The sequence below is a fragment of the Bos indicus x Bos taurus genome, chromosome 25, assembly GCF_003369695.1.
Source record: "Bos indicus x Bos taurus breed Angus x Brahman F1 hybrid chromosome 25, Bos_hybrid_MaternalHap_v2.0, whole genome shotgun sequence".
Lineage (NCBI taxonomy): Eukaryota > Metazoa > Chordata > Mammalia > Artiodactyla > Bovidae > Bos > Bos indicus x Bos taurus.
Genome location: NC_040100.1, coordinates 12,728,909 through 12,741,417, shown reverse-complemented (window position 1 = coordinate 12,741,417; position 12,509 = coordinate 12,728,909). Strand labels below are relative to the sequence as shown.

General features: G+C 44.0%; 1 protein-coding gene across 1 annotated transcript in view; it reads right to left on the bottom strand.

Moving 5' to 3' along the window:
* AUTS2 (AUTS2, activator of transcription and developmental regulator) overlaps positions 1–12,509 on the bottom strand; it is a 1,215,803-nt gene that overhangs the window by 16,299 nt on the left and 1,186,995 nt on the right. The window contains exons 10-14 of the mRNA XM_027527575.1: positions 11,019–11,063; positions 7,945–8,040; positions 5,296–5,367; positions 3,338–3,367; positions 1,312–1,383 (exon numbers count right to left, since the gene is read on the bottom strand). Coding sequence (XP_027383376.1) covers positions 1,312–1,383; positions 3,338–3,367; positions 5,296–5,367; positions 7,945–8,040; positions 11,019–11,063 — 315 coding nt within the window. The remainder of the gene's footprint in view (positions 1–1,311; positions 1,384–3,337; positions 3,368–5,295; positions 5,368–7,944; positions 8,041–11,018; positions 11,064–12,509) is intronic.

Here is a 12,509-nt window from a genome sequence, read left to right as displayed (position 1 = left end):
TTCACATTCACTTTTCTCTTTCACGCATTGGAGAAGGAAATGGCAACCCACTCCAGTGTTCTTGCCTGGAGAATCCCAGGGATGGCGGAGCCTGGTGGGCTGCCGTCTATGGGGTTGCACAGAGTCGGACACGACTGAAGCGACTTAGCAGCAACATAACTTTGCAGCCTCATTCACTGAGGGTGACGTTTTTGTTTCTAACTGTGTTGGGTTTTTAAAAATTATTTAACCATTAAAAAAATCCCTTGAGATGACTAGCTCTCCCGACTTCTTTTATATTCTGATGGTGGTCCCCCACATGCTGTTGGGACTAAAATCTTATTCATGAAAAAATAGCTTCCAATGGAAGGTTATTGGAATTACTTAACTGGTACAGTTACACAGATTGTAAACACCCAGACTGTAAAATCTGGATCTATCCGTTACTTTGGTGCCTAAGTTGACCAGTGATGTCCTCTCTGGTCACCTGCAGAAGATCTCCATCTCTTTCCTGTATCATCATAAAACCCTGGTAAAGCATGGAATGCATTCATCTGTCTGATGAAAACAAAAGAAAACCCTCCTGAGTTCAGGTAAGGTAACCAGCCAGTCAGTGGTTCCCACAAGCACTGACTGTCGTCGGACTTCTGGCATTGGTCATCAAGAGGATGAAGGAGAGATTGGATAGGTCACTGCCAACCAAATACCACTTCTAGAAGAGGAATTTTTAATACTATGAATTGCTAATGGACATACCATGTATGCCTAAATCAGTAACATCACATAGGGCATAAATTATCACTTTTCAAAGCCATAAAATGAGAAGAACAACAATAAGGTCCTATTATATAACACAGGGAACCATATTCACTATCCTATATTCACCATGATGGAAAAAAATTTTTTTCTAAATGTTGGGGGGCGCTGGTGGTGGTGGTAAGAATATACCAACTTCTATAGAAAACTTTTCATGTACATCTCCTCCTAGATCCTAAGTATTTCCCATACTAATAACACTTGGTCACTTTAATTAGATTCCCCAAACCTTTATTTCAGGATTTAATCTATATTTAAGCTCTTCAGATCAATAACATGACAAAACCATGAAAAAAAAAAAAAAGAGAGAACCATCAGGGTATTATCAGTGTGCTTCTGTTTTGTTATTTTGCTGCTGCTTTCCCTAATTAATAGTAAGATTTCTGAATAGCTTTTCCAAGGGACTTGATCCTGCCTGCCTGTGGGTCTTCAAACTCTGCTTCAGTGCTTCCTCGATTGGGCGATCACACACCCATTGCCCACCTCCCCCTCCAAGACTAGGAAGGCAAGACTGACCTTGACTTTCTGTTGGTGGTGGTAGATCTGCCAGGCAATGTGAACGTGCATCGCGCACCACTTCCCTGGTTTCTGGAACGAAAAAGAGCAACATGGTCAGAAGGAAGAGTTCAGGGGGAAAAAAAAAAAAAAACAACCCTTCCATTTCCCCAGAGCTGTCAGCAGATTTTGGCTGCAGAAGCTTTCTTTTCCATGAAACAAGAGGGCTTTGTCTCCTCCAAGGGCCTTCTCTCTGCTGCAGCCCGGGACCCGGGCCGGAGGAAGCACCCCTCCCCGGGCGGGCGGCACCTCTCCTCCCACAAGAGCCGGGGCTGGCGGCCACTCCTCAGAAAACCAGCCCCGAGCAGGACCTCCCCGGTTACCAAGGATAACGTGGCAAAGCCCGAACCCCACTTTGTGCCTCCTCTGTCTCTCTCTTTTCTGGCGCCAGCTGGCAGGCCTGGTGGAGCGAAGCCCTGCTGAACAAATGCGGCCAGGCTATATAATGCAGATTGGCTGTTCAGAAGAGCTAATTAGTGAATGTCTGTGAACCAGTTTGAAAACGAGAGGGGACAGAACCCGTGTCACCTCCCCCAACACTGTTTCTTAAAAAAACAAAACACCAAAGCAGAACAAAGCAAGCCAACACATTTTCATTGAAGCCCAGTTCCCACAAGTGCTCCACTAAGAGTCAACTGCCCATTCATGTTGGGCGGCACTGATCATTTCTAAGCAGAAAACAGACAAGAAAGAGATGAGAACGCATGCCTTTCCTTCTCTCTAGGCCACTGCAGAGAGCCAGTGCCGGTCCCGCCCTCTGGGAGGACGTCAACCCCAGTCTCTCAAACTAGTTCCTGTCTTGCTTTCTAAGCTGGGGAGCAGCTGCGAGCCTGTCTCGCAGGCTCACCCAAGGGGGCAGGACCACCTTGTCCCACTTCACTTGTATTCCCGCTACACACTCTACCCATTGGCATCACTGACTCAGTGGACGTGAGTCTGAGCAAACTCGGGGAGGTAGCGAAGGACAGGGAAGCGCGGCCTGCTGCGATCCAGGAGGCTGCAGAGTCAGACGTGACTGAACAGCAGCAGCAGCACCGTGAGCTCCCAACGCGTGCTCAGTGACCACAGGATGGATGAGAAGAAACACTGCCCCATTCCTACCTGGGCAAAGAACAGATGCTTCTGGTGTCTATATTAAAGTGCTGTTTCTGAATGTTAAGTCACTTTCACGTGCTGAAATATATACTTAAATCCGAGTTTGAGCTCTCTCGTAATGAAGTTATGGGTCGTCTGAAATCGCCTAAGTGATGACACCATCCTTTCTCCCCCTTTGGAGAAACTGAATTATCTAACAGATGTACTAGAAAAGGGTTAAGTAGAGAAATCCACTATCCGCCCCTCTTCATCTGCCATCCATCATCCCCACCCCCCGACCTCCCACATACACCAGGGAAGTCAGCATTCATCCAGAGGTGATCTGCTGGCCAGGCTCCAGACCTCTCAGAACAAACCAGCGCTCCTAGCGGCCCTTTTCCGCACCAGAGAAAAAGGTCGAATGGCTGCGACAGGTCAGCATCACCTGCTGCAGAAAGGGGCAGCCACCAGCCGGGGCAGAGAGACCCGGGCGCGTGTTTTCTAGGTGCCAGAGAAGCAGGAGAACTCAGCCACCAGCCAGAGCAGAGAGACCCGGGCGCGTGTTTTCTAGGTGCCAGAGAAGCAGGAGAACTCAGACGAATCCTAATTGTAGCCTAGCTCCGGCCTTTCCCGTATGTCTCCGTGAGTCAAACCTTTTGCCATAACTAACAAGAGAATCTAAGTTGAATTTTATCAGTTGGCTTTTTACCTCGATGGCCCGGCTTCCTCCAACACTCAAAGCAAAAACCATGAAGGCCATTTTCAGTCACTCTCTCTGAAAAACCCAACCACTGTCTTTTCAACCTTTTCCTCCGGCGTTTCCATGGCGTGTTTCCTTGTAATGGATTTGTATTTTTAACCCTCGGGGAGTCACACAGGGGTTGCAAAACAGTTCTAGAAGAAGCTTTCTTACCCTTAACATAGGTCTGAAAGGATCTGTCAACTGTGAAGAGAAAATGACAACTTGGTTACATGCCTGTCACTCAAACAATTGCTCTAATTAACAAATTTGTAGTGCTTCATTAGGAGGGGAAATTAAAATGTTAGAATTTTACTTTTAAATGAAGCCCTTTTAGAGAATAATTAACCCATTTTCACACTATCAAAAGTGCCAAGCGTCCCCTCCCCCCCCTCACAAGCCTTGGTACATCTACGCTGACGAGCCCCTGGACAAGTTTAATCAATAGCGATCTGCCCTCCGGCAGAGCGATTTGCTCACGTTACACATCTGAGGAGTTTCACTGTCTGAGCAGCCCTTCCCAACCTCAGCTAAGCATCTAAGGGAGGCGGCCTTCAGACTACAGACGGCTGGATACTAAGAGTAACTGGGGAGAAGCCTCCTTTCCCGACTATACAGTAGAAATAGGCTATTTTTAATAATTATCACTGGAGGTATTAGACATTTTAGAGAAGTTCACTATATAGATGACCTTATTTGCAAAGCAGAAACAGAGAACAAATATATGGATACCAAAGGGGGAAGGGGGGGCAGTGGGAGGAACTGGGAGACTGGGATCAACACATATACACTAATGATACTGTGTGTAATATAGATCCTTGGAGAAGGGAATGGCTACCCACTCCAGTAGTTTTGCCTGGAGAATTCCATGGACAGAGGAGCCTGGCAGCCTACAGTTAACAGGGTCACCAAGAGTCAGAGATAACCAACACCTTCAATGAAATAAAATGATACTTAACACTTTAATAAAAGCAAATAACACTTTCAAGAACATAAAATAGATGACTAATGAAACACACCGTGTGGCGCAAGGAACTCTACTTAATATACTGCGGTGACCTGACTGGGAAGGGAGTCCAAAAGGGGGAATATATACATATATATTACATGTATATGGAGCTGATTCAGCTTGCTGTGCAGTAGAAGGTAACAGAGCACTGTAAAGGAACTTTACACATTTTATACTCAATACAAATTAATTAAATAAAATGAAGTTCGTTACACCAAAGTTCATACAAATAACACAGTTGAGTCATTTTACGTATCTACCTAACTCTGGTCATGGTTTCAGATAACCTTTGCCCTTACCTGGGACAAAGACAATATTGTGAAAGGTAATTTTTTTTTTTTCCACATTTACTATGAAGATGGATAACAATGAGACAAGATCATATCTGCTGTGTAACTTCAGATTCTTTTTGAGTTGGTCTGTGTTATGAATAAATAACACAACCGAAGTGTAATGGATATTTTATTTAGCTCCAGAGCACAAAAGGTTCCTTCCCACATTAGAAGCAGAGTGGCCGGAAATACTGTGTGTACGGGGTGAGCTCCAGAAAGACAAGCGCTTAGTGCTTTTCCATTCAAAATGTTTTATGGCTTGTGTGAGAGAGATTTTAGGAGATGGGGACAGAGAAGGCTGGTCGGGGTGGGTGGGGGAAACTGTGCCAGCTCAGTGTCAGTGACCGTCCCAGCCTGGGCTTAGACCATAAGCCACCCTTTCTCCCCCATGGAGAGTCACTCCCTGGCGTCACATGGCCGCAGGAGACATTCTATTTTCTAAGAGAAACTAGCGTTAAGTGTTAGTCGCTCAGTTGTGTTCAACTCTTTGTGACCCTATGGACTGTATGTAGCCGGCCAGGCTCCTCTGTCCGTGGAACTCTCCAGGCGAGAATACTGCAGTGGGTAACGTTCCCTTCTCCAGAGTATCTTTCCGACCTAGGGATCAAACCTGGGCCACCTACACTGCAGGCAGATTCTTTACCATTTCAGTCACCAGGGAAGCCCCTCAACTAGCATCTTCTTCCACAAAATAGAAGGAAGCGCAAAGGCAACAGGCACTCCGCTGGGCTGCCTGCCCTGGGGACAAGGTGCTGCTTGTTACCCAGGGACCCAGCCCGACTTGCACTTACCCTCGGGTCCTTTTGGAGAAGAGTGTGGGGGACCGTCCCAGGTCGGGTGGCAACATCGATCGGGTTGGACGTCTACAAAGTAATGAGACCACAGCTTAGGAAGCATATGACACGGGACATGAAACCAAGGTCTTCCTTCCTTTCTAAATGACTGCGTTCAAGTGTCCTTTTTTGTTTCATTCTGGAATACAACTGGACGGATCCACCCTCCTCTGAGATCCCAGATGCTCTTCATGAGGCCCTCCCTGACTCCCTGGTCCTCAGGGGACCTGACCAAAGCCTGCCCTGTCCCAGGGATGGCATTTCCGGGCAGAGACAGGAGAGACGGAGATGGGAGCCCGGCCCTGAAATCCATCTTCTGTGTCCTTCACAAGCCCGTCACTGTGGGTTTTTTGCTTTATCACCACACAGTCCAAGAAATGCTTAAGTGAACATCAGTCTAACCTGCGGGACCAGGTGCTTCTCATCAGAATGACTGAGTGTGCTTCACAGACATTAGGCTACCTCTACATTTTAACTGGCAGATGATAACAAGGAATTACATTCAGTAATTACTCATTAGTGGTGGTGGGAATGGGACAAGGGAACCTAATTTGGGGACCACACAGACCTACTGTTATGTGATTTCTAAAGTAATTCTGCACCATCTTTCCCATTCCCAACACCATTCTTAAATGGCATTAATGATAACAACCTCATCTATAGGCTTTTGTCCTTTGAATGAACAACAACAAAAAGCCCATTGCAGGCACAAGGCACCACTTTCTTAGTGGGTAAAGGATTTCGAATATTTTTCACCAGGTATTTTATTTAAGAAATCACAACTTCTATGAATCCCTTCACACCAGGAAGTTAACTCGTGTGGAAATAAAGAGCCCTCAGTTTAGGCACCAAGCTGGCCTGCAAGAAGGGGGAAGAAAAGAATGGGAGAAAGAAAAGCAGTCAGCTGCTGTAGGGCTAACAATTAAGCTAGAGTTGTTAACAGCCTGATTTGCATACATATGAAGAACTCTGCTAATGAACTGCAATCTACATATTCAATCAGTAAGATGGCCTGGAAAGGCCTATTTCAACACCAGGAGAGACACTTTCTTGCCCAGATGTAGTTTTCTGTGTGATTGGATAATTGTGACTGAGGGAAATCAAGAAATTTATGAAGTGACCTACCAGTCTGGTTGGGGATGCACGAGAGAGTTCCTGTAACCTGAAGGGGACTGACCAGGCTCTGAAAGGGTAGTAAAGAGCCCGATGGGGGGAAGGAGTTTAAAATCACCATCATTTTGTCCCGAGATGGGAGGTGTTGTGTATGGCCATCCTCAAGCCCCGCCGAGGTCTGATCTGGCACAGGAGCTGCAATTCCATGTAGGTCCCTGGGATTTTGAAGGTGCAGCCATTCTCACCCCTAATGCTTTCTAATTTTTTTCTTTTCTAATTTTAGGGCAGCATGCCTTTGTTAGTGTAATATGCGCTCATCCTGGGAGAGACTGGCCCCAAATTTGTGTTTTATCTTTGAAATGAGATGGAAGGAAAACCGAAATCACACAGCAAAATTTCCTGCTTTACAGTCTAAGAATGGCTACTCTAAGAAATACTTTTCTGAAAATCAAGTAGGGGCTGTGATAGATGTAAAGTCACAAAAAAGAAGAGTATTCTGAGAACTAACACCTTAGTTTTGGCCCTCGGAGATCACTCTAGACCGAGTGCAGGAGAGTATCACTGGCTAGGTAGAAAAGAATTCTGTTGTTATAAAGGGCGAAAGTGAAAGTCTGAGTCGCTCAGCTGTATCCAACTCTTTGGGACGCTATGGACTGTAACCCGCCAGGCTCCTCTGTCCATGGGATTCTCCAGGCAAGAATACTGCAGGGGGTTGCCATGCCCTCCTCCAGGGGATTTTCCCGAGCCAGGGATGGAACCCAGGTCTCCCACACTGCAGGCAGATTCTTTACCATCTGAGCCACCAAGGGAAGCCCCTCTAAAGGGCGAAAGGTTAATTTATCTCGTGCTAGGATGGTAGTCTTGACCTTGGGAAGTTGACCCCGGCATCGGGGTCAGAAGCTTCAGAGAAGGCAGAAAGGGAGGAAAAAATAAGAAGGCACTGCCCTCCACCTGGAAGTGGACTCTCTCTGCAGACACAGGGGACTGAGGAATGAAATGAAGGAGAATGAACACAGTGAAAAGGATACCATTTTAGTTTGGAATCTTTTCCCTCCCTTCTATTCCAATCAACAAGGCTCAGCTTTGCATCTTTGCTAATCATGGACATCCTCAAGGATAAATAACCTGATGCACATACATCTGACATTTCATGTAATTCCTGATCAGAAGCTTATGTCCAGTTTTGGTGAAAAAACAAAAAATACATTATATCTATATCTATATATATATATCTAGTGTTTCCTTTTTTTAACAGAGCACAAGAAATCCTAGCTCAATTGAGATGACATGGGTAGTACAGATTAAAAATTAAATTCTGACTGAGTTTACAACTAGATGGACTAGAAGAAAATATTCACACTCTAATCCCAGTGGTCCATTTGGATGGAAAAATGAGTCAGTGGCAGGTAAGAGGAGGGGAAACTACCCACCCACCTTAGCCCGAGGCTCCACTTACAAGTTCGAAGGTGTTGTTTTCGCTGTGAGGTTTCTTACCTTCGGCTGAAAAGCTCCTTGCAGTGACCCAAAAGGGCCGGTGGGTGGAATCATAGGGGGGATGCCCGATACAGCAGGAGGATAAGAATGGAAGAGCTATGGCCAAAGATGGAGGGGGGAGAGAAAAGATTTTAGTAGGAGGCAAACGACACGTTCACATTCCCTTCCCACAGAAAGACGTCCACATTAGCCAGCCAAGTCATCTCAGTTTGATGCCATTAGTCATAAGAAGCCACAATGAAATGATCACACAGATGTGCCATGAATTCTTAACTTAAAAAGTTAAAAGTAGTTCAGAATCAATCAGCCAGCAAATGATGTCCCAGATGAGGCCATCATTAGAAAGGGAGCTTTTCTAATTATTAACTGTTAAATCGGATAGAAGTCCTAAATGGTTGGAGATTTTAATGCATATCAAAAACAGGAGGGGGTGCTGAGCCAAATAAGATGCCCAGAAAATTACAAGTTAATTAGAAAAAAGGGAAAGGGGGGGGGAAAAAGGAAGACAAAAAGAAGCAAGTCTTTATGGATTCCAAGATTTTACACCATTAAAACTCAATTAGTACTTTTAGATTTTTAATAGTTTTGAGGAAATGGGAAAATATATGCGCAGTCCTTGCTTCATTAGGTTGTTCCGGTAAGTGGCAGTTCCAAGGACAATTTAAATTGTCTAAAACGATGACAAATATTTGTGGAAGGGGAAAATAAAATGAGTCAGAGTACACTTTCAATGGAGCCACCCATTTTCCTATAAGACAGATATAAGCTCACTGGAGGCTATTCGAGACAAGCCCTGGACACGTCAGTCTGACCACTCAGTGGAGGGAGGAGGAGGATTCTGAATTTCAAATATGAATTTTCTTGAATTAATAGTTTACAGAGGACACAATGGAGGGAGGAAATACACAGCAGAAGACAATGCAGACACATCTTTTCCTCCACCTAAAAATGTATCGTTTCTGGAGAATCTATGCTCTGGTTCCATTTACTTTGACAAACTCACCATAGAGATACAGTCTAGTGATGTCCCACCCTTATGATTGCACAATATGTCAAAAATACAAGAATAATTCAAGCTTTCCCTAATGATGTATTTATGTGAGCTATTTCTAGGTAATGGCTGAAATCCACTGGTAATTTCACAATCTGGTCTGTTTTCAAAGCATGTACTTTTTCCATTGGTCTTTATTTCATTTTGCTCCCCTCAATGATGTAGCGAAGTTTTTCAGACTAATTGATATTGAACGAAATCCACTTAAACAGTGATTGCAAACCAAGTGCCCTCATTTAAAACTACTTTTAAGTCTAAAATTGTGTTTTAGATACTTGAGTGTATTGTATCTTAACTCCCCTTTGTAACATCCTAATCTCCAAAGCAGGGGCGACTAAGCACTTCATATATTATCCACTATAACTAATAATATGAAATAACTCTCTCCCAGTACACTGTGTGAAGCAGAGTAATTAAATACATCACACTAAAACACTCAAATTTCTATTACTCTGCCTCCAAGTGGGTATTTTCTCTTTAATGTTTTCAATTTAAAAATTGGATCTTCTCACCATTTTCCTTTTCTGATCCTCTTTGAATAGAGGATTCCACCCCTCAAGTAAAAATCTTAAGTACTTGAGTAATAATACAGGAACCTTCCAAAAAACTCAGGCCTGCAGGTTTATTCTCCAGCTTACATCTAGGGCTCTCTGTGGAATATGTTTATGCCAAGACACTGCATGGTGTCCGAGGAAGTAAACTGAGCTACCAGTACAGCAGTTAAACTTTCTCTGAAGATGATTTTGTTAGCTGGTCCTTAATTTAATTTAGCAAATACAGACAAAGGGCAGAAATCTGGCTGTTATATTAAGGGTGGTACCATTCATGAAATAGATGCAAAGAGAAAACCCATGGCTCTACTGGATTTTGCATGTCCATTTATAAAAATGCTTTTATGTCATAATTCTGAGTAGAGCAGTGTTGAACACTCGGGGAACCCAGGCACTTAGATAGCCTTTCCTCATCCCTTTCTATAGAGACTCCCCTTGAGCCATTTCCGAATGTCTCTCCATAACCAATTCTTAGTTGATTTCTAATACTGTCTAGCCTGGACTTCTCAGCTAATTCCTCAGTTTAGGACTGACACAGTGTCTAATGATCTAGTTCAAAGTATGAATGAATTCACAGGGTTGGCTGATCTATTAAGTGGTCCTCCACTTGAACCATAAGGTAACACTATCCAAAAATGAGAACAAAAATAGTTTAAGATGGTGAACCGACATGGCTACGAGCAGTTATTAAACGTCTTTCTTTCCAGTTTCATTAAAAAATATATATATATAAACCATTAAGCAAAGAAACTTGCAAAACTTCAGGTAAAAATGATGCAGTATACACTCCATAATCAAAATATCATGGTAAGATATTCAGTTTCTGTTATAGAAGAAGCCCTCATAAGTAACTGAACATGTAACTTCAGTTGGTGCCAATTTAGGTTCCAGAACGTTCTCTTAAAATTGCATGAAACAACTTTTATTAAAGAACAAAGAATGAGTTTAAAGAGAAGAAAAATCATGCATATAAGATCTTCTTTCATTTAAATGATATTTTTAATGACTTGGCACGAGCTCAGGAAAATAATGCCAGCCACGTGGAAGAGGGATCAATGGTCTAGAAGAAATGAAAATCTGCTTCTTTAAGTCATGAGTCAAAAGAATACGCTACTTTCTTTGGAAGACATAATTCAAGATGAACTCTGGGAACTCTGTGTTAATAACATCTCTACTGAGGACTGAAATCTGTGATTTCAGAGGCTCCTAAAACTCTAACACCTCCAACAAAGCAGATGCCCCACTTGGCAGGACTTTAAAGTCTTAGGAACGGCTCATGACCTTTTGATTCAGAAGATGATACTGCATCTTTACCAAAAGCAAACGTCACAAAAGCAAGCATCCGAAGTGACGAGGAGCAATGGGAGTTCTTGCAAAGATGGTTAAGGAAGGCTGCGAGTCATTGACTGATCGGTGGCGAGAGCATGGACATGGAAAAGCGGCTACATTGAATGGGTAGCATGGTAACTCACACTGTGCCGGTAGAATGGGTCAACTTTTGTAGGGTATTTGTCAAACTGCAAAGGGATCAAAGCAAAAGCTAGTTACTTAGAGGAACTACATTTCTAGTCACTGCTTCAGCGGAGAGGGCCCCAAGGAAGCCTCTCTGTTGTCGGGCAGGCATCAGACTCCATGATCTCAGTGTACGCGAAATCATTCAGAGCTCCTGAGTCTCTGACCAGAAATCAACAGGAATGGAAAGTCAAAGTGAAACCCATTCAGAGCATTGCAGGCTGTGACTACACTAGAGCGGCTTTCTTTCTAGGCTTTATTTAGAGACGGGCAGGAACCAAGCGTCTGAACTAGAGAGAGGAGGCAGTTGTTCAGATAAATCAGAGAGGAGTGAGCACTGGGTCTGATTTATCCAGAGAATTCCCTCTGTCTTCATCTTCGCTTTGGCAGAATGGTACACTCAGCTGTTTTTACATTACCCCCTCCTGGTAGTGTGCCACGAGGCCTGGTGTGCTGCAGTCCAAGGGTTGCAAGGTGTCACTTAGCAACTGAACACCAAGAACAATTACCGCCAACCCCCCCACCCCCGCCCCCTACCGAGTACAAAGCAATTCCGGCCTGGCCTTACAATGTTTCTTTCAAGCAGGAAAGAGTATATACCATCATTTCTTCTAAATAATGTCCTCATCCTGTGCTGTAACTCCCATCAGTTAGATTTAACTTGTTTGTGAAACGTCTCACTCAGACCGGTATAAACTCCTTCCCCAGATAAACAGGTCCTTAAAAATATAACTGTGGAAAAGTCGAGTTCATCCAAAATAATAGATGCAGGATTTCTCCGAGGAAAAATTTTTGGTCCCAAGGCCTCACTGCTAACATTCTCCTAAGTAAGGTTTATAAAATAAACTTTGAAATACGTATTTTAAAGAAACTAAGTTGAACAAAATGGGGGAGAGGGGAGGGAAGAGAGGATGTAAAGTTTAGTGAATCACGGCATTCAAATCCTCACAGTGCCTGTACTGATTGCCTTCAGTCAAGTATTTCCTGAAATATTAAAAATAAATAAGTAAAACTCTAATCGTCACTGTTTGGGCACGCATCCATCTCAGACTAGTCAGCATCATAGTGTGGTGCTGTTCCTTACAGCTCCTAAGTTAAAAATCAACCCTAACTGGCTCCCATGCAACCCCCGGCACGTTAGTCCCAAGCCAAGGCCAAGACCATGTCACAGCCAGTGGTCCCTCACCACCGGGCTGTTTGGACCGCTTGCTGACAGCACAGCAGCAGACAGGGGGCGCTGTCTCACGAGATGCAAGAAATAACACTTTCGACAAAGCGGGTTTAGAAAACCATCCGAGACAGAGTGGATGGGGGAACCCCGGGCCGTCCAAGTCTCCCACCGGTGCTCTCCCTTCCAGACTTCCTAGGATTCTGTGAGCATTTATTTGCTAGCGCAAAACACCGGCAGATACATTTTTAGATCTGGTGGTAATTCCCCAAGATATCTCAAA